The following is a 21385-nucleotide window of genomic DNA, read 5'->3' as shown; positions in this document are numbered from 1 at the left end:
GGAAAGACCATACGTCAGGTGGCAAGGGAGATGAAGATCTGCAGGATGACCTTGAGAAGATTCATGGAGAAGAAAAAGATAGGAGAAGTAACAAAGACAGGGTATAAGAGAACAGGACCAACACAGCCAACCAAGTCTTCAAAGAAAACATGGAGACAGAGCTAGCAGACCATATAAAGGCACTAGCATCAATGTTGTACGGCATAAATGCCATGAAATGCCGTGAGCTGGCTTTTGAGTATGCACGAAGAAATTACATTGATATCCCTACCAGCTGGATCAGAATGAAAAAAGCAGGTTAGGTTAAGTGTGCATTTATTAAGGAAAAGTTATAGGGAACATTGATAATTATTTTCCCAGGACATGCTCATTATCAGTTATCACCATGCACATCCTACAGAGAAGCTAAATGGTGTAGGCGTACTTACTAGAGCAAATAGCTTTACCTTACGTAAAATCTGAATGTAAACTAAAATGGTTCAATATGGGATAAATAAAGAGATGCCTTTTATGCTAATAAACTATTAACCTTTTTTAGGACCTGATTGGTTCACAGCCTTTAAAGCACGCCACCACTTGTCATGCCGCACTCCTTAAGCAACCTCTCTTGGAAGAGCTACAGCCTTTAATAGACAGAACGTGGGGGAGTTCTTCGATAATCTCTCTAAAGTGATGGACAGGTAATCATCAATCATTGGATCACATTATTCTCTCTCTCAGACACACATACACACAGAAGGGGTCTTCTGCCCTGATTAGCAGAATTGACATTTACACACATAACCACCTCCATAATCTCATTTCAGGTATAACTTCCCTCCACACATGATGTACAACATGGACGAAACTGGTGTGACTACAGTGCAGACACCCAAGCAGATTGTCACAGAGAAAGGGAAGAAACAAGTGGGTTCAGTTACATCAGCTGAAAGAGGAGAGCTTGTCACTGTGGCCTGTGCAGTAAACGCCACTGGAAATGCAATTCCACCCATGTTTATTTTCCCTCGTGTTCGTTTCAAAGAATCCTTCATGAATGGATCACCTGCAGGGTCCATAGGTCATTCTACAAAGTCTGGATGGATGAATGAAGAAGCCTTCTCCATCTTCCTGGATCATTTCATCCACTACACCAACTGCTCCATCGATCACCCAGTCCTGCTTATTCTGGACAACCATGAATCTCACATCTCTCTGAAATGGTGTCGTTATGCTCACCCTGCCACCTCACACCGATTGCAACCATTGGACAAAACAGTCTATGGGCCACTGAAAACCTGCTGCTTCAGAGCAATGGACGGTTGGATGCGCACACATCCTGGTCGAACCGTATCGATTTACGAGGTCGCAGAACTTGTGAAGCAAGCATTTATGTCTGCAATGACCCCCACAAACATCACATCAGGTTTCAGAGCTACGGGCATATACCCATACAACAGGGATATCTTCCCAGATGAAGATTATGCCCCATCAATGGTAACAGACAGGCCAAACCCAGAAGAGCCCTCCACCAGTGCTGATGCCGACCCGCCTGGACCATCACATGAGGAGCAACCCATACCACAGGTCTTGAAGCAGGTCCAGACCCAGGGGAGCCAACTGCCACTCTTCCGGAACCAAATCCTCAGCAATCATTAAGTGATGAAACTGGTTCTGGTACCCATGGAAGTTATGTATCTCCAAAAGTCATACTTCCCCTGCCAAAAGCCACAGCAAGAAGGCACAGAATGATGAGGAAGAAAGTAAAAACAAGAATCGTGACCGACACACCTGAGAAGATGAAGCTGGAGAAGGTGCACAAAGAAAGACAAGCTAAAAAGGCTGAAATGGAAAAAAGAAAGAATGAAAGGCAGAAGCAATGGGCTCTGAAAGTGTACAAACCAACCAAACCCAAAAAGAAAGTGACTGTCTACAGTAGCTCAGAAGAGAGTGACATCTCCATTCCACTAAACGACACCACTGATTATGATAGTTCAGATGTCCAGAATGATGATGATGATGATGATGATAATGATGATGGTGACAAGGATCTGTCTGCTGATGACTTTTTCATTGTGAGCTTTGCAGGTAAAACCAAATCCTATAACTACGTTGGATTGGTGGAAAGGGTTGAGGGTGGAGACATCAGCGCAAAGTTCCTAAGGCAAAGTAGTAAAAAGTCTGTGGATGGAAAGCCCATCTTTACTTTTAAAGAAAATGATGAAGGAGTCATCCCTAGAGGTGATGTGCTCAAGAAACTTCCCACACCCCATAAACTCGGTGGTACAGCCAGAAGGGAGCAGAAGTTTATATTCCCCTGCACCATTGAGAAGTGGGATGTTCGGTAGTAGGCCAGATCCAGACCACCTAGACCTACATACCCACAAGGGATTGAGGAGATGGGCATGCCTTATCAGTGTTTGACTTACCTGCCATTTGTTTAGTTTAGGTAACACTGATTTCAGTTTTGAATTGTTATTAAATTTAATGTTATTAAAGAGAAGTTTTATTCAGATTTTAAGTGGCAATAGGATGTTTAGATGTTAAATAGTCGCTTTATTCTAATGTTACATAATTGACAGACAGTGTTCTATCTATGTCAACAGGCATCTTTTGCCAAAGCCTTTTTGCCTGAAATGATTACCAAATATAATATATTGTGTATTAATTTTTTTTCCCAAAAACTACAAAATATGACTTATTCCAACAGTTTAATAGGGTGACAATATCTAAATAAACCTTAAATTAGTAATTTTGTATTGAATTTGTCTTGCTTTCATATAGCACTATGGTTCATAACATTAAAATGTTCTGTTTTACTTCAGAAATCACTGGCACAATTTCCCCCAGCGTGATCTCCCCAAAGGCACAACTTACCCCGCATCAGGGTCAAGTTGTGCCACATGACCACTTTTTCCCCAAATCAATAATAAGCTAAATGAAATTGATAAACAACATTTGGTGAAAAAAATTGTATTCACCCTCATGCCATTTAAAAACGGTGTATGATTCTTTCGTCTGTGGAACACAAAATAAGCAATTTCAAGAAATGTCCTAGTGGTTTTGTATCCATGCAAAAGAAGTCAGTGAGGTCCAGTGTTGTTTGGTTACCAATACCAACATATTTTGCTTTGTGTTCTCCTGAAGAAGAAAAGTCATACAGGTTTGGAATGACGTGAGGGTGAGTAAATGATGAAGGGTTTTTTTGTAAACTATCCCTTTAGTTTGAATACAGTGCATTTAGAGTCTGGACCAAATAGATTGTGATGGTAAGTGAGTAGCCCTAATCCACATGAAGGCACAGTTAGTTCGGAGAGTTTGATACTCTTAATCTCAGGGTCTGAACCTCGGGCACATGATCTTTTCCTGTCATTGGAGCCTCACGGGGCCCTTACTGCAATGTAATTTGATTTGGATAACTTTGGTCTGCTAAACTCACACATGCTATGTAGAAATGTAAGGTTTTAAATGCTGAAATTTGAATTTGCACTAAAATTTCTTTAGCTCAAGAACTTGCTCTCTCGGATCGTGAAAACCATGTCCATTTCTTTCTTTCAAATACTATCCAATGTCTCTTTAAACACTCTTCCTCACTTTTTACATAGAGACTCTGTGCACCTGGCCAATGTGCTTGTGTACTTCGTACTTCAAAGCAACTCTTCTAAATCAGGCCCGCTCCCTGGATGCCTCCGGCAGGCTCTCGCTTGCGATACGGAGACATTATGCCGAGTGAATGTGCAGGGCAAATCAGTTTGTAACAGGCTTAGCCACACTGAAAACGAACAACTTACTCTGAACTGGCAAACAATTATGCAGCTAAATTAAACCATAGCAATCCTGCTTTCTATGAGGCGACTGAGGTGATTTTTAAATAGCACACTGCTGGATCAACGTCACAGAGGCTTAGGTAACTGTACAATTACTGGTTCATAGAAATTACATAACATACACAAAATGAAAGACAATGTACAGAAATCATCCACGACTCAGTTAATGAGAAAACACAGAGTCATGCGAATTACGCTATTAAATTAATTAGTATTAAATATGTACATTTTCTGAAAGGGATAGTTCATCTGAATCTGAAGGCTCAGTCATTATTTACTAACCATTATGCTTCAAATTTGTGAAATACAAAAGGTGATAGTCAGGATGTGGATATGGCGGCTGTCAACTCCCTAAATAACCAAATAAATTGCATTAATGTAGTATGGTAGTCCATAAATAGTTTGATTTTATTATACCATTGCCATTTACTATATGTTTTGAGTCTTCTAAGGTCCTACTATAGCTTCGTTTGAGAAATAGGTTGATATTCGTTTTTTATAAAAAAAATATTTTATTTTTATTTTTACCCTACCACCATAGGTAATATCCAGTAATTTTATAGAATATTTGTGTTATTTCTTTTACAGTTTTTTCAAACTTTTACGAAATGTTACTGTTTTTTTCATGTATTTTTAAAATACGGTCCAAAACGTAGAATAAATGTTTTAAAAGAAAACGGGAAAACATAATATCTTTGGGCGCATTTCTTTTATTTCTGGAGCCCCAGCTGCAGGTAAATGTCTTAACATTTTTCATTTTTCTGTTACAGTTAATATAGGAAAATACGGTCAAAAACCATATATTTAGGAAAACCATATATACAGGAAAACATGTAATTTTACAGGGGAAAACTATATTTAACAGGATTTTTTTGTGTGACACTTTTTGATTTGCCAAAGGCCTATATCATGTGGAAAAACACATGAGAGCTGCAACAGAGAGATCACTTCAGAGGACGCTTTTTATCCAAAGCGACTTACTTTGCATTATGATATTGCATTATGATACCCACAACCTTGTGTTGTTAACACAATGCTCTTACCACTGAGCTACAGGAAGAAGAAGCCTGAACATTCTCTAAATGCCCTATTTAAAATCAGAAATGAAAGGAAATACATCATATGTGTTGTCAGAAAGTTCTTTATAATGCATTGATTATTTATATTCTGATTTATTTATATTCTGGCTCCATCTCTGTTTTGTCATTACTGTGTGAAACTATGTGCCGAAGCTAAGCAAATACATGATCTTTCTTGTAGAACAGTATATTTGACAAACATGCCCAGAACATGTTGAAGTAATGAGCTCTGTGTATTGGCATGATCACTCCAAATTTAGTTTCTGCTCATCCAGACATACAGCCTAGAGCCTCTCTCAGGGTGTGTTTCTATGTTTGCATTGTCAGTGACTGACACAACCAGAAATATTTGCAACCGTAGGTGGGGTAAGAATGAATAAAGTATGAAAAAAGCATAATTAACCCATTAATCCCCAGATTTTACCGTCCTATAGAATTAAGAATTAGTTTTCATAAGAACACACAATACAGTTCATTTAAATTTTAGGGTTTGGGGTTACTTTCAGGTGGTATGAATATAAAATGTAGTTTTGTATGAAATGTGTATAAATGTAAATGAAAATGTAATCTTAATGAAATGTAAGTGAATATCCTTTCATATTGATCACACTGTTTCTTAACTCCCTATGTGTTACCTGTCAACACCTTGCGTGAACTTTAAAACTGATTGTATAATTGGAGTAACACAGCAGTGGATTTTATGGAAAAGCTTGCTGTAGATACAGAGTGTCTCTCAATCCCTGATGAGTGAGTTACGTAAGCGAGAGAAAGATATAGATGAATTCAGGTCGAAGAGTGACGAGGCAGAGCACAAAACAGGGAAAGTCTCTGAGCAAGACAGACAGGAGAGACAGAGTGCTTGTACAAGTGCCATAACAAGACACCCTGGAGTGTCGCATATGGAGAGGTTGGGATTGTCTTGGTGAGGTACTGCTGGATTAACTGTAGTGCTCATGTCTGGCCATATCAGATTGTGATTACAATAGCACAGGGACCGTTCTGCTCCGACGCACTCTATTCCTGACTACAGAGCACGCTGCTCCAAAAATAAAATGCAATAACTGGCTTCTCACACACCGCAGTGTTGTGTTTTGGTGACGTCAACATGATTCTTTGCTCAGAGATGATGGATCTGCAAAGAGGGTCCAACCCCGACAGAACACCAGCGTCCCCCGGTGGTGCATATATGCCATTTGAGTGCTCGTGGGTATGATGATCCAAGCAGAAACGTGACTTGTCAAAGGTTGTGTATACAATAATGATGAACAAGATTTTCGGAATAAACACATGATGAAATCATTCATCATTTTTCCTATTGCGGCCAGCCTTGCGCATGCTATTATGTTTATTACTGTGAATTACATTACATACATACTGCAGTTACTTTCAGCCCTTGACCAAACAACTATCCGCAAGAATATCTTTCAAAATAGGCTTTCAAAAACTTCCAATATTATGATGTGTGGAGTTGAATCCTGTGTTTTATTTTATGCCAGCATTAATCCTGTTACTGTATATCCACTACTGTGGTAAAAACTAGCAGAGGTGCCAAATATTTTCCTATTATAACATTAGAACACAGCAAAATAACTTTAAAGGGAAGAGAAAGGGTACTGATGATCCTCCTTCAGGAATATTTAGAAAGGAAACATTTTAGCACATTGCAAAGATTTTGCTGAACTCGCCTGCCCTATGACAAATGGTAACATCCACGTCGGTATTACTGAAGAAAGCGTAATGGTTAACGCTTGGTGTGTCTTGTCATATAATTGATTCACTGTGCTACATAACATTCAGTCATTTTTGTGGTTACCAAAAAAGAATAGGAAATGCTGTAAAAGAAAACTCTTGACTCTCATGACTCTTCTTACATTTAATTTGTCATATCCACTTCAAACAATTCACTTGAAATCTATTGAGTGAAAACATCTGAAGTCTTTGTTGTGTAATGCCCAGGGTAATTTACCTTAAAACATGGTTGTTTTTGCATAAACATTTTTAATGAACATTTTATTTTTGCTAAATTCACAAAGTTAAAGAATACATAATTACAATGTAATTGAAAGTGAAAGTGATCCATTTAGTGATATGTCTTCTTCCCTAAAGGAGTTTACTCAGCTTACCCAAGGATCGTCTTCTTTTACATCCATTAAAATGAACTTTCATAATCACTCTGTTATGGCCGTGTGTCAGTATGTTGTCATTACTTAACAACATATTCTCGCTCACGTGATATTATGATAACTAGAGATGTTTCTAAATGACAAATGCACTTATTGTTTATCAATGCTGGCTGAATAAGAATGCATGTAATAACGCATGTTAATTTGAAATATGTTTCATACATATGTATGCACAGAGAAAGTAAAACATTTTAAATTCTGATTCAGGTTTTATTAATTGCTTTAGGTTTATACTGCATATGTTGAAGATCTTAAAACCCAATGAGTTGTGATAAAACTCTGTACAATGCTGACATCTCCTGGTTTGTTTTGAATATTGGAGTAGACTAGCACAGGCCCAATTTGACACAAATGGAATGTGTTTTGTAAAATGTAGAAAGGGAATATCTGTGGACATAGTGTGCCGAAAACCTCTCATTACATTACATTTTTCTCTTAATTTTTTTGAAATTCAGATTTGTTCATTTACTATTTTTATATATTTTTTTACCTTGGCGGTCATGTATGAGCAAGATGCTTGTTTTCAGTGACGGCATGACAAAAGGATAGCCTACTGACTTCTTGAAAAAGTAAAGGGTAAAATGAAGGTGAGTAAAAATAAACACGATAAGTTACACCTGAAGGTATAGAGGAGAGCAGGGATCATTGTAACACTCAATAAATATAACAAATCATGAATAATTAAACGTGTTCATCTTAAAATAGCCGTATCAGTGATGCACAATTCAATCCTACAGCATGTTCTCCCATTGGGTCTACCAAAATAGCAACAACAATCAACATGGATATTTTATTTTCCAATAAATCATACATTATATGTATGTACATTATATATAAAAATCGGTTCTTTTATTGGCATTGTTAAGGTGGTAACATACAAAAACTTGCGGAAATGAATGTTCAAAGCATGAAGATGCATGGAGGAGGGGCAAACATCCATTTGCCATTAATATTGAAACATCGGTAAAGGGTCGATCTTAAACTACTTTTGGATTTTAGGTTCCTATCCTTTTTATCTGGGAGGGAGTTTAAAGATAAATGTAACATTGGTCATGCAGGGAACACACAAACCGATGATCAAATGTACTGTGGATAAAGCCACCTGCCACCTGCCAAATGCCTAATATGTAAATGCGTACCTTTAATTGACCTGTATAGCTAACTTTAAAAGGTTTTTGTGACACTTCTAAAATGTTAAATATGTTAAATGTATTGCTCTCTGCTGTTGCTTATAGATCTCTTTAATCACAATTTAGAAATATTTTTTCATTTGAACATTTTATCTTCATACGGTTAACATTTTATAAGGTTTTTACATTAGTTAACTAATATACGTCGCAGAACACCAAACATCATAAAATAGAGACTGTGTCTGTCCCCCGGATTAGCAAACATAAAATAATGCGTAAACCTCTCAAAGGTAATTTAATTAACATTAAACTAATTAAACATGAACAAAATACAAATAATCAACTGTTACAACATTGACTTGGATTGCTAAATATTAGATCTCACTCTAATAAAGCATATTTTGTTAATGATATGATAACAGATCATAAAATATACAGAAACAGATGATTATATTACTTTAAATGAGTCTGTCCAATAAGATTATTATTAAAAAACATGAGCATCGCCTAAAAGGCAGAGGGGGAGGTGTTGCTGCACTTTACAGTAACTTTTCTAGCATTTCCCAGAAGTCTAATCCTAAATACAATTATTTTGAGGTCATGGTACTTCATGTATCAACACCTAATACTAAGGATAAAACATCTTTAAAATTGGTATATAGGCCTCCATGGCACCACACAGATTTTATTAAAGAATTTGGTGGGTTCATATCAGAACTAGTACTGGCCACAGACAGAGTTGTTGCTGTTGGTGACTTTAACATCCATGTAGATAACGATACAGATGCTTTAGGAATGGCTTTTAAAGACACTCTTAACTCCATGGGCGTTAAAAAACATGTCTCAGGTTGAGCAAGGCACCTTACCCCTGATTGCTCTGCAGTAATGTGCCACTGTAAAAAAAAAAACTACTTGTAAGTCGCTTTGGATAAAAGCGTCTGCCAAATGAATAAATGTAGATCTTAGTGCTGCAGTCGACAACATTGACCACAGCACGCTCCTACATAAAACCCTCATCTTCAGCTAAGAATCTTGGCTTTATATTCGATAGTACTCTGTCATTTGAGAACCAGGTCACCAACACCTGAAAAATTGCGTTTTTCCATCTTAAAAATATATCTAAACTACGTCATATGCTGTCACCATCAGATGCAGAGAATCTAATTCATGCCTTTATGACATCAAGACTAGATTACTGTAATGCACTATTAGGTGGTTGCCCTGCAGGCCTATTACAAAAACTCCAACTGTTCCAAAATGCAGCAGCTCCAGTTCTTACACGTACAAAAAAGTATGAGCATATTAGCCTGGTTATGTCAACCTTGCACTGGTTAACTATAAAGCATCGCATTAACTTTAAAATCTTGCTTATTGCCTATTTAGCCCTGCATGAGTGAACATCTCTTGTATTATAGTCCTTCACGTGCACTACGCTCTCAGTTGTATGGTCAGTTGGTAATACCTAGAATTTCAAAATCAAGTGCAGGCGGCAGATCCTTTTCCTATCTATCGCCTATATACTGTTTTGCATATTGTTTTGCACTGTTTGTCTGACCGAGGGGGCTGCTAGAATTTTATAGTCTTATTTAATTAACACTGCATATAGGAATTTATAGTCTGTCTGATATTTGACCTGTGTTTTGACTTACATAACCTTATATGTTTTACTTATAGTCAATGTTTTCTTGTACAGCTGCTTTGTAGAAATGAAAATTGTAAAAAGCGCTATATAAATAAAGCTGACTTGACTTGCCTACAGTACATTAGTTAACCCTGAAATAACAATAATCTTGCTGCATGTTTATTTCAACATTACTTTTTAAATACATTAAATGCTGTAAAATATGTTTCTACATGTTGGTTTATGTTAGCTAATGTTTATGTTGATGAATGAGACTGTAAAGTATAGTTAAAGGATTTGTTTACCCAAAAAAAGTGTTACCATGAAATGAGAACCAGCAGAAATGGTCAAATGTAACACACTGTACAAAATGTAGAAAAGCAGTTTTTTTCTACCACAATAGGTAGTATAAGGCTCAATTCAAAATTCAGCTGGGGTCTTGCGAGGCAACAGGAAAGAGTCATTAAACAGACATTAGCCTTTTAGCAGTAGAAATTTTACCACTTGATTGTAAAACAACAGGAAGGAACTGTCTCAAAAATAATTGAATAGAAGTGAAGATATGCTGTGGTGTGCATATTAAGCTTTTGTTCTCTGGCCAAAATATGGTAACTGAGGCCAAACATGTACAATTAAAACATTTTTAAAGACTCCACAATGTTATTCGAGGTAACATTGTTGGTGCGTATCCCGCCGTGTAAACAATTATGGCTCCAAATTTCATTGAAACCAGACCTGTTTTCTAATTATCAACCAATTAAGCAATTATTTTTACTAGCGAACCAAAATTACAAAGCCTAACACTAAAATGTTGTTTATAATATGTTGTGTTTTGTATAATACCTTGACAAACATCTGCTTTATTATTCGATGTTCGGTGGAGGCACGTTGCTGTGGGTCTGTCATGTCTGTGGGGGCCAGATTGAATTAACAGAACCCATGGAACAGGAACTACCAGGTTAAATTCATTGAACAAGGTTTACAATAACTCAGCACACACTTGGCAGATCAGAGACGTGCGTGAGGTTCCCATTAATCTGAATTGGAATGGCACACATAGTGCCATAAATTTTATTTTATGATGCCAGGAGGATTTGCAGCTACAATGAACCGTTTCTGCACTGCTGTATTTGCAACAGGAACATTAAAAGTATACAGTGGGAAGCCTATATGTTTACTTTGGGTGAGAGAAGGTATTCCCTGCTCAAGTTATTACCATCCTGAAAACTACAGGGCATTCAAGGACACATCGCTCTCTTGCTCTGCCCTCTCTCGTTCTCTCGTCTGATATATGGACATTGAAAATTAACCTTATACATCCTCCTCATGAACAGTTTAGCAGTCAAAATACGATAAATAAGTTTAACTCATATGGGTGTACGGCACAACATTCTTCATTCCTTGTCTTAAAAATAAAGGTAGAGCTACAAGATTCCATAGAAAAGGGATTCTGTAACTGTGGTCGAGTATCAGGGAGAAACAGCTCAACCAAAAAGGATAATTCTGTCATCATTGACTCACCATTGACTCACCATTAAGTTGTTCCAAATCTGTATTCCTGTATTGGACATCATTGACTACCAAAGTAAAAAAAAAGATTTTTGTTGTTATAATTTTGTTTTGTTTTGTTGTATAAAATTGGATATTTTTAAGAATTTAGGAAAGCAGTTCTAGGGCACGTTTGACTACCTTTTTCATTTTTCTTACTATGGTAGTGGATGATGTCACAGAACTGAGAAATCCTAAAATTCTTCCAAATATCTTATTTTGGGTTCGACAGATCAAATTTATTTATACAGGTTTTGAACAAGTTGAGGGTGAGTGAATGATGACAGAATTTTCTTTTTTGGGTGAACTGTCCCTTTAAGCCAAAATTTTCAAATATTTCCTTAAAAATAGTTATGAATATTACTGAAAAATATTTTTTAACTACGTTGCTTCTGTTACACACTTTGATGTCATTTGTAAATAGTTATCAATATTATGGATTTCATATACAGTATTTTCAATATACTGTATGATCATCTAACCTTCGCCACAATATGATCACCCAAATGAGACATTACCGTATAGTACACTATTTTATTTTTTACATTGTAGTATACTATTCAATAAGTATAGCAAACCTTTAAACCGTAATATTAATTTATATTTATATGGGAAGTAGAGGAACCGTTTTTGTCTGTATGGTTCCATGAAGAAGTTTTTATATCATACAAAATGTGTTTTTTAATTTTCTTTGGAGAACTTCTTTTGAACATTTTTCAATAACACTGTCACGAAGAACCCTTTAAGAACATATATTTGTGCACCTTCACTGTTCCTCAATGATGAACCTTCAAACTGTCCGATAGCCACGTCCCTCACTTTATTCACGAAATAAAAATACAAACTAAAAATGCATCTTGTCTTTGAACACTTAACAGGAATATGTTAAGTGTTTACTCTGTATGTGATATGTATATTTCTTGAGTCTTTATATTTCTGCAGACTTCTACTTTTACTCCACTTCCTGAACAAAATGTATACTTTTACGCCGATACATTTCCCCTAAACATGTTCGTTACTACAAAATAAAAGCATAGAAACAGAACTGAAATCCACCGATCTGGTCCCCATGACAGTGCTGAAAAACGTATTGGTTAAAGCTCAATGTTGAACCGCTCAAACTTGCGTTGAGCGGTAAATCTCAACACAAGGTTTTAATGTGCTGCATCTTTTAAAGATAAACAGCACATTTTTCAGTTTCATAGAATAGCAAATGACTGGGTTGTTACTATAAGGGAAATGCAAGAAAAGAAAGAAGTAAGGGCCAGACAGATTTGTTCTGATTTTGTTCCAAGTTGTTCTCTTACAGGGATAATATTGGGGGTGGTAGGAAACCATCCTTTAATAAAGTAAAGTTATAAAGACCTGGTTTCTGAACTTGTATTTTGATAGTTTAGCGATTTGCCAACATGTTGTTCTAAATAAAACTACTGAGCTTGACACCAAAGTTTTTCAAAGTTGTACATTTCTATGTAAGCACCATTTTTTATATTTTTACTAGAAAAACATTTTTATTAACTACGTTTTAACTTTAACTTTACTTTAAATAGTTATGTAGATTTAATATAAAAAATACTTTTGATATTTTAATGCAATATGTCTATTACTTTAAGACTTTTACTCAAGTCATATTCTAAAAGGTTACTATCACTTCTACCAAAGTAATTTTCTGGCAAGACTTTTTGTATTGCTTTTGGGTACTTTATACATATCTGGCAGTAGGACCTATTAGTTCCTCCTTAAAGGGATACTTCACCCAAAAATGAAAAATCTATCATAATTTACTCACCTTCGAGTTGGACCAAATTTGTATAACTTTCTTTTTTCTGATGAACACAGAGAAAGATATTTGGAAGAATGCTTATAAACAGACACTCCCATTGACTACCATAGTAGGAAAAAATACAATGGTTGTCAAAAGTGCGTTTGTTGTCCTACATTCTTCAAAATGTCTTTCTCTGTCTTCATCAGAACAAAGAAATGTATACAGATTTGGTGAGGAAATGGTGACCACATTTCCATATTTGGGTTAACTATCCCTTTAAGATCACTTTATTGTTTTCCTCATTTTTGTAAGTCGCTTTGCATAAAAGCATCTGCTAAAGGCTTTAAAGCAAATTTGTGAATGACATTAAATGCACCATATTCTGAAATAATCTTATGGTCTGCCTAATATAACCAGCAAAAAAAAGAAAGTCTCACTTTTTACATTTTTCTATTCTGCCACTCCTTGGCTTTAAGGTCACGGGTTTGCTTTCTACCGCCTGCGGCAGGCGTCTTTTGAAGCCCACCCTGAAAACCTATTGGGAAACCATCTGTTAGGACATTAGATCTCCGGCAGAGGAAGTCCCAAATGTTCAAACCTCATATCCAAACAGTTCTTCATCTTCCAACTCCCCCCCCCCCCCTCTTAACTCAGCATGGCCCTCCGTCTGAGGTCCGTGTGTGGTAGTCTGCTGGAATGAGCTGAGGGGCCCCTTCCCTGTCTGGGACCACTTGAGTGAAATATCTACAGCTTTATCAGCAGAACTCGAACTTAGGATGAGGTCACAGACTATTATTTGCGATAAATGTACATTTTTATGACACTTTTTATTGAAAATTAACACAATTCTTTGATCAAACTGGTAATGGTAATTAGGTTAATCGTGTATGGTGTGATCTTAATGCCACAATTCTGACACTTTATATATATATATATATATATATATATATATATATATACTGTATATTATATGACTTTCAATGACTTATTTAGCTGGAGTAATACTGCATTTGTTTTGTGAATGCTGCACAATCGGAATCATGAACTGTCGGGGACAAGTATGGGGATTCAATTGAGGTTCCAATCTTTATTTTATCACTCCACAATACAAATCATTACAGACACAGAACAAGATAGATTACAAAAAGAGAACTGTAAAAACATGTAAGTGCTTATAAGAAATGCCAGTCAGCCTTTTGGTTCCTCACACAAAAAAAGTAAAAATAAATAACTTAAAATTAATGATGGTCATAATGGTTAATGAATCATATACACTCAAGTTTTTACACAAGTAAGGCTTAAACAAGAGGGCAGAGACATTTTTTTCTCCTGAAGTTGACATTACAGCCACGGAAAAAAATTAAGAAACCAATTTACATTAAATCAGAATTTCTAGATGTATTGTGGCCCTTCCAGTCCCTTGTCAGTACATTTTTTAACCAGAATCAAACCTCGGCAGTGACATAAAGTCATCCAACAGCAATGAGAAAGACTGACAGCATGATCAAAATCAAGGTTATCACATAAAACAGGATTTATGAACTTTTATTTCTAAATACATGTAGAAATATTACTGTTGTAATGCTTACAAGTGAATATAAACTTGTTTTCTTTGCAATATTTGAGATCTGAAAGCATCAAACAGAGCAGCTTTTCTGTCATTTTGACCTGTTTCAATAAATGCAAATAGAAAAAATATTTTGAATTGACATTGGGAGAAACATTGTTAGTAGTTCACCGAATAAAACAAAACTTGTAATTTAACCTAAACACATACCTATAAATAGTAAATTCAGAAAAACGGAAAAGGGACTTTGAAAAGGTCTCTAAATTGTATATTCAATATTATAAAACTTACCTAAGTGCCTTAAGCAGATCTATAGTAGCTTTATAACACAATACACTTGTCATTTTATGAATCAACAATCTTTTAAAGTTCTACTAAGCAGAAAGAAATACATAAAAATAGAAACTGAGGTGCAAGGTAATTTGGCAAAATCATAAGATGAGACAGCGTTACAAAAATGTGCTCAAAATAAATGATCAAGAAAAGTATTGTTACTTTTTTACATTTGTAGGGCAGTCGTAGAGCTCCTTTTGAAGTCAGGAACGTAAGTGCACTAGGATTTTACCAGATGGGTTTGATTAAGGCATCCTATGTCCACAAACATGTTCCTGTACTCTAACTTGCGGGATACTGTAAGGGCAACACTAATAAAACTGTTCAAAGTTGACGTCGCTCAACCAGTTAACAATTCTATTCATACAGCAATTCCTAGAAGATGCAGGGACACTAGAACTGTATATTAAGACCAATTCTTGTCACAAAAATATATCTAAACATTGATTTGATCTGTTCAAAGTTGACGTTGCTCAACTGGTTAACAATTCTATTCATGCTACGAAAGCAATTCCTAGAAGTTGCAGGGACACCAGAACTGTACATTAAGAGCAATTCTTGTCAAATCTTTGATCAAATCAGTATTTTATGTTTCAATCTCGTGAGAAGTATATTAGAAATGATTGTTTCTGAAGCCCTATTGAACGAACTCTTTCAAAACGTCACATGTATTTTTATTGATGACCTCACGGAGCTTGCGGACACGTCTGGGGCTGGAGATGGTGATGAAGCTGTCGGGCTGCAGGACGGCCATGCCATTATACACTTCACCCATGATGATGATCTGACCATCTGCAGTTGTGACGTTAGGACACGGGCAGGCCCAGTCCATATTCTGCAATGTCACTTCCAAAGGCTCCTTCCCAAAGAACTTCAACCCCATTTTCTCATCCTTCAGGATCTCCTCCACGTTAATCAAAGCTTGACCAGAGTCCTGTTCCTCCGTTAGCTCCGTCATGCGTCCAAGAATGACAAAATCGCTTTTACAGAAGCTGGTCACCATCTTGTGCCGTGGCTTGCACGGCTTGCACTGGTGGTTCTTTGGAAATGGACAGGCGTCCTCACACGCTTCTTTGGTCTTGAAGTTGTTTCCGTTGCCTTTACAACCGCCATAAATGAAAGGTTGGCACTGCCGCTGAAAGCCGCTGTACGCCCATCGCGGTTCGTATGCTTTGCAAGGCCCCTGATAGCTGGGAAGGTTACACGGGGCTGCAAGTTCTTTGCGGCACGACGACATGCACGCCTCATACGTCTCAAAGTGATTTCGGTTTTTGTTGCAATTACCGTATGTGAAGGTGTTGCAGTTGTTCCTCTGGGGGTCGTAAAACCAACTCAGCTTCTCTTCTCCGCAGTCGTCCCTATCAGGCGCCTTGAAGCACTCCTCAACCAGGAAACTTGTGGATTTATTCAGCTCTTCTTTTATAACCAGATCTCTCTGGACTACAGAGAGTGGAAAGTGAGCTTGGACTGAGCCACCTGTGTTTGTGGCCGTGCAGGTGTAAATACCTGCATCTTGCGGTTGGGCATTATAAATAACCAGCTGGCCGATATTGGTGACGACCACGTTTCCATGTACGTGGTTGGGTTTAATGACCACACTGCTTTGCCCCTCTACATGCTTCTCCCAGCTTATCTCAGGCTTCGGTCGACCAGCGACTTCACAAAGGAAGCTGGCCGTCTCACCTACAAACACAGACTGTTGCGTGGGGCTTCCCAGCATTAGAGGAGCATGCACATCTAACGGCGTGGTGTGCTGCAGGGCCGTCGTGGGTAAGGCAGTGGTGCCGGCAGTCAGGGAGCTTGTGTTGGGCCAGGTGAGATGGAACCTGCATGTTACAACAGATAAAGAGATGCCCTTGGAGCAGGCTTCAGCATCCATGTAGCACTTGTTGTAATAGGTCATGCCGTCTGAGGCACACGTGAAGTGGGGTTCTCTCTCACAGCGGTCACGGCACTTGCACACAGGCTGTCCATCCCAGATGTCACACTCGGAGCCCTGCTGGGTGCACATGAACTTGTCACAGGTTGCTTCCTTTGGCATACCCATTGGCCCTTTCTTTCCCGCAACATCTATGTATCGGGCTGCAACACAGCTTCGATTACCACAAACATTGGCACAGCATTTTTCAAACGGTTCACACTCCTGAAGGACAAAAGCACAGATGGGGAATTTTTAAGATTATAAAATGCAACATAAGTCTTTTTTTATTCTTTAGACAAACTAAAATAAATATACAGCAAAAAGTATGTAGGCTATATGTAAAGTCATATTTGTGCATATTATATATCTGGTAAATAAATATATAGTAGGCTACAATAGACAAACTACATGCATGCAAACAAAGATTTTCTGTGAATTTAAAAAATGAATTAAAATGAATGAAATGTCAAACCTGGTCAGATTCACATTCTCGCGTGCAGGTGCTCATTGCGTCAACCCACAAATTTGGGTTCATGTCGTTCGGACAAATCCCTGCGTGAGAATACGCAACTCTTTGCAAAGCCATGCCTTTTACGCATTGACTGTCCAAAAATTGAAACAAAAAGTGTCCCGCCACGAACCAGATCCAACGAGGAAAGAGCATCCACCACATGTTGCAAGGCAGAAATAAGAAATGATTGTAACGGACTTTTAATGAAACAGCTGAGCCAAACTGAGAGCTTCCAAGCAGGAGAATAAATATCCTAGATAGGCTGAATACTGTGTGCGGCGATCTCTGTATTTATACTCTAATCGTTATAAATACTTAAGCAACTAGAGCTATTCCCCTGACCACTAAACTCGCACTTACGCGCAAATGACAGTTATGAATTACTCTGTGGTTCTAGTGAGGATTAAAAACATCTGCCCCAGAGTTGGGTTGGTACATGGGACACCTGCCTCTCTTTGAAAGTACTGTAGCTTGATTTAACCCTTTATCCTCATAATACGCGCACCAGAGGAGCTGAGAGAGCACTACTATTTCAGCAGTAATGCAACCAATTTTAAATTATAATACAACTAAACATAACAACGCCATTGATTCATATATTCGACTCCTTGGTTATTAGATAAGCAACGTTAATTTGCCTCTACAGAGTGAAACGTGAATGTCACAAGAATATCTGACCAAATAAATCAGTGCAGTGGTTTGGTTTGGTTTATTTTAATATATATACGCCCATTCAAATAATAAGAATACCTCATTGTTGAAAAGGTATCCCCTAAATGCTACACTGTGTTATGTCATTTAAAAAACATCTATAGTTAGAACAACCTAAACTGTGACAGCGAGCCAAAACAGACGAAAAGCTCTAAACCTGTGTGTTTGATGCATAAATTGTAGAAATCATATTTAAATGTTTAAACCCTCAGCATCCAGCCCAGGTTATGCGCAGCACATGTCCTGAACCCCACAGCCCCTGAATAAGAAAATCTATTTTTGCCAAAACACCAAAGCTGAATAAAGAAATGCTACATAACCCTGACAAAAATGCGCCTGGGAAAAGAAAGATAATGTTCACTATGTACAGGGATAATCCCGTTCAGGGATAATCTCACGTCGTCTTTACGCACTGTAAAATGCGCATATTTATTCACTTTTACTCACTTGGTTCTGCCAAACAACTATGTAAAGTAAAACGTCAGGAATTAACGCAACAATGACACGCAGTGGCACGTTAATGACATTTAAGCTTCGAAAGACTAAAACTGGGTTTGTGCTACTTGTGTTTTATCACTGAAGGCTGCGCATTAGGAATTTCACCTTATTTAACCCCTGTAAGTGCCTGTTTGTACACCATTGTAGCTATCTGATGAAGAAAAAACTTCTAAGTGTTACTTATTCTCAAACATTCTTTCTCAGAAGGAAAAACATCAATGTTTCAAATGTGTCAAATGAGGACAAACTCTATGAATTCTGCAAATTCATTACCCCCTATGATTATAGAAATGCCTCAAAGAAAGCTATGTGAGGTTTTACAAGATTTTAAAAGAACAATACACAATGAATATAATTCATTCTTGGTTTATTCTTGCCCTGATATGGACGAAGGGAAGGTGCATCAGTTCTGTTTCTACAATAAATGTAGACATGATCTAACAGTAAATTGCTTTATTAGATGAGCTTTGTGAATGTGTCAGCATTTGAACAAACATAAAAACTAAGAACAGGAGACTGTATAAACAGTCTCTATATAATATCACGCCTCAGGTGTTTGGATCCAAATATATCATTAACTGAACATCTAACAACACAACAGTGTCTTTTTAAGCATTTCAGAGGAAATAAGTTCCACGAAGTGCATGTTCAGAGGAGTATGGCCTCTGGCAGGAAAAAAGGCTTTCATGGGGCCGCTTCTAACTGCTGGCACATTGATAACATACTGCAATACCAACTAAGACTTCTTATTCTTTGATTGATTGCTAAAAGAGTAGCTACAACACCGTGCATTCTTTCACGTATCCTACTTTGGAGGGGGATAACCTTATTTGCCCTCCATAGAGGCAACGCATGATGCATTTGTTGAAGGAAATGAAAAATCATTTTGAGTACTACACTTTGTCCACGTTTTTATTGTAAATTTATTGAACAAAAAATTATTTTGACGTTTTTTGACCATATTTTTTAAAAATACACCTAAAATTTTTTTAAAATCTGTAAGAATGTCGTTTTACACGGTTTAATAGAAAAAACACAGCACAGCACCTAGTAATTTTTCTAGATTCATTTTCATCTTTGGTTTCACATACTGTTAAAACCATATAGAAGCTATATAAAAACAATGGGGCCGATTTCACATTTTCACCAACAAACATCCAGAACCCAATTCAAGAATTTCTTAGAGTGAAAACAACATCCACGCCAGTAATCAATGGCCATTAATTCAATAGACATCAAATTAGGAAACACACTGGCGGTGTTAAGCTCAATTGGGGTTTGATAACAAACCCGTGCTTTGTTTAATATATTTAAAAAAAAACTTGCTTTGTCACCACTTGATCTAAACATACCTACTCCTGCTTTAATCCTTCTGCCTGCAGCATAAAATAATTATGCAGATAAAGAGCCAAACCCAGCTATCAATTTAGCGCCAAAAAGTCATCTAATAGTCGTCCAAAGACAGCCCTGACGTCTAGTCTAAAACAAGACAAAATTTGGAATGTCAGTGAAAATCTAATAGACTGTGAACTTTAAGGAAATATGAATTGTTTTTTTTTTTCTACATTCCCTCCCATTTTCTCACTGGTGCTTGCTGGGAAGTTGGTCATCACATAATCTGCCAAATAAGAAAATATTTTTGACTTTTTTGGTTTAACACTTATTAAAATTTGAGTCATTCTCTTTTGCTTGGAGGTACACTAGGGCTGTGCCACGTTTTTAAAACATTCTTATAATAATAATAATCTTATTATATTGTCTTTTTATAATGCCATAAATTGCTTTGTTTTATGCACGACACCTTGGATCGTCTTAGTTGTTTAAACTTACCTTGCCAAATCAAAGCACATATTTTCATATCATAATGATTTAAACTAAATTTATTGATTGCGTTCATAACAAATTGTAATAGGTTGCACATTTTGGATTCAGATAATTAGAGTTTAAAGGCACTCTGAAACGCTTGCATGTAACATGTGCAGCCCTCCTCGTGTGAAGACCAACGAGAAATAGACCTGCGACTCCACTGAGCAAAGACACGCCACACTAAGCTTTTATAAAATTTTTCTTTCCCTTTTTTTGCCACTAGCATGTGTTTCCAGCACATTCAGACTGTCCACCATAGACGCACTTACAAACGTACACAGCGGAGACCTCAGCAAGATCTTCAGCCACTCTGCCCTAGCCCTCCACAGTCTGCTTGTCTTGCTGTAGGGATCTGGAACTGCCAGTCATCTGTCAACAAGGCAGACTTCTTCCCCGCCTTCGCCAGTCAGTCTAATCTCAATGTTCTGGCACTGACTGAAACATGGATCTGTAAAGAGAACACTGCTACCGCATTGGCCCTCTCCACAAACTTCAACTCAACCCAAAAATTCCTAGTCCTTCTGGGCGAGGAGGTGGAACAGGTTGGCTCGTTTTCAACACCTGGGAATTCATTCCTCTGTCTTTTCTTCGCAGCGACTCCTCATTCAAATACCATGCAGTCACCATCACTTAACCATCAAAAATACATTGTGTTGTCATATCTTGCCCTCCGGGTCAACTGGGAAACTTCTTAGAAGAGCATGACATGCTGCTGTCCTCTAGCCATTGTAACACGGTTCAATAAAAGGAAGAAAGACGGGTGGAACCAGCGAACGTAATACAATTTTTAATATAACAAAAACAAATAATAAAACAAACTTAAAACGCCATAAAATCGAGGCCTGGTCC

At 37.3% G+C, this 21385-nt stretch overlaps 1 protein-coding gene across 1 annotated transcript; it reads right to left on the bottom strand.

The window, feature by feature from the left end:
* Positions 1–14197: 14197 nt before the first annotated feature.
* Positions 14198–17719, bottom strand: wfikkn2b (WAP, follistatin/kazal, immunoglobulin, kunitz and netrin domain containing 2b). The gene is made up of 2 exons (XM_079477152.1): positions 17423–17719; positions 14198–17172 (listed from the first exon to the last, which is right to left on the bottom strand). The coding sequence occupies exons 1-2, from the start codon at positions 17621–17623 to the stop codon at positions 15667–15669; spliced, it is 1707 nt and encodes a 568-aa protein (XP_079333278.1). The 5' UTR covers positions 17624–17719; the 3' UTR covers positions 14198–15666.
* Positions 17720–21385: the final 3666 nt, after the last annotated feature.

This window comes from Barbatula barbatula (assembly GCF_947034865.1).
Source record: "Barbatula barbatula genome assembly, chromosome: 16".
Classification (NCBI taxonomy): domain Eukaryota; kingdom Metazoa; phylum Chordata; class Actinopteri; order Cypriniformes; family Nemacheilidae; genus Barbatula; species Barbatula barbatula.
The sequence above is the reverse complement of the archived record's forward strand: the minus strand, read 5'-3'. Positions and strand labels throughout refer to the sequence as shown.

What these genes read in the sequence shown, in the direction of transcription:
- wfikkn2b (XM_079477152.1), bottom strand. Translation starts at nt 17,623, where the DNA reads ATGTGGTGGATGCTCTTTCCTCGTTGGATCTGGTTCGTGGCGGGACAC. An exon ending in GAGAATGTGAATCTGACCAG is followed by an intron (nt 17,173 to 17,422) that starts GTTTGACATTTC and finishes TTTGTCCTTCAG; the next exon opens with GAGTGTGAACCGTTTGAAAA.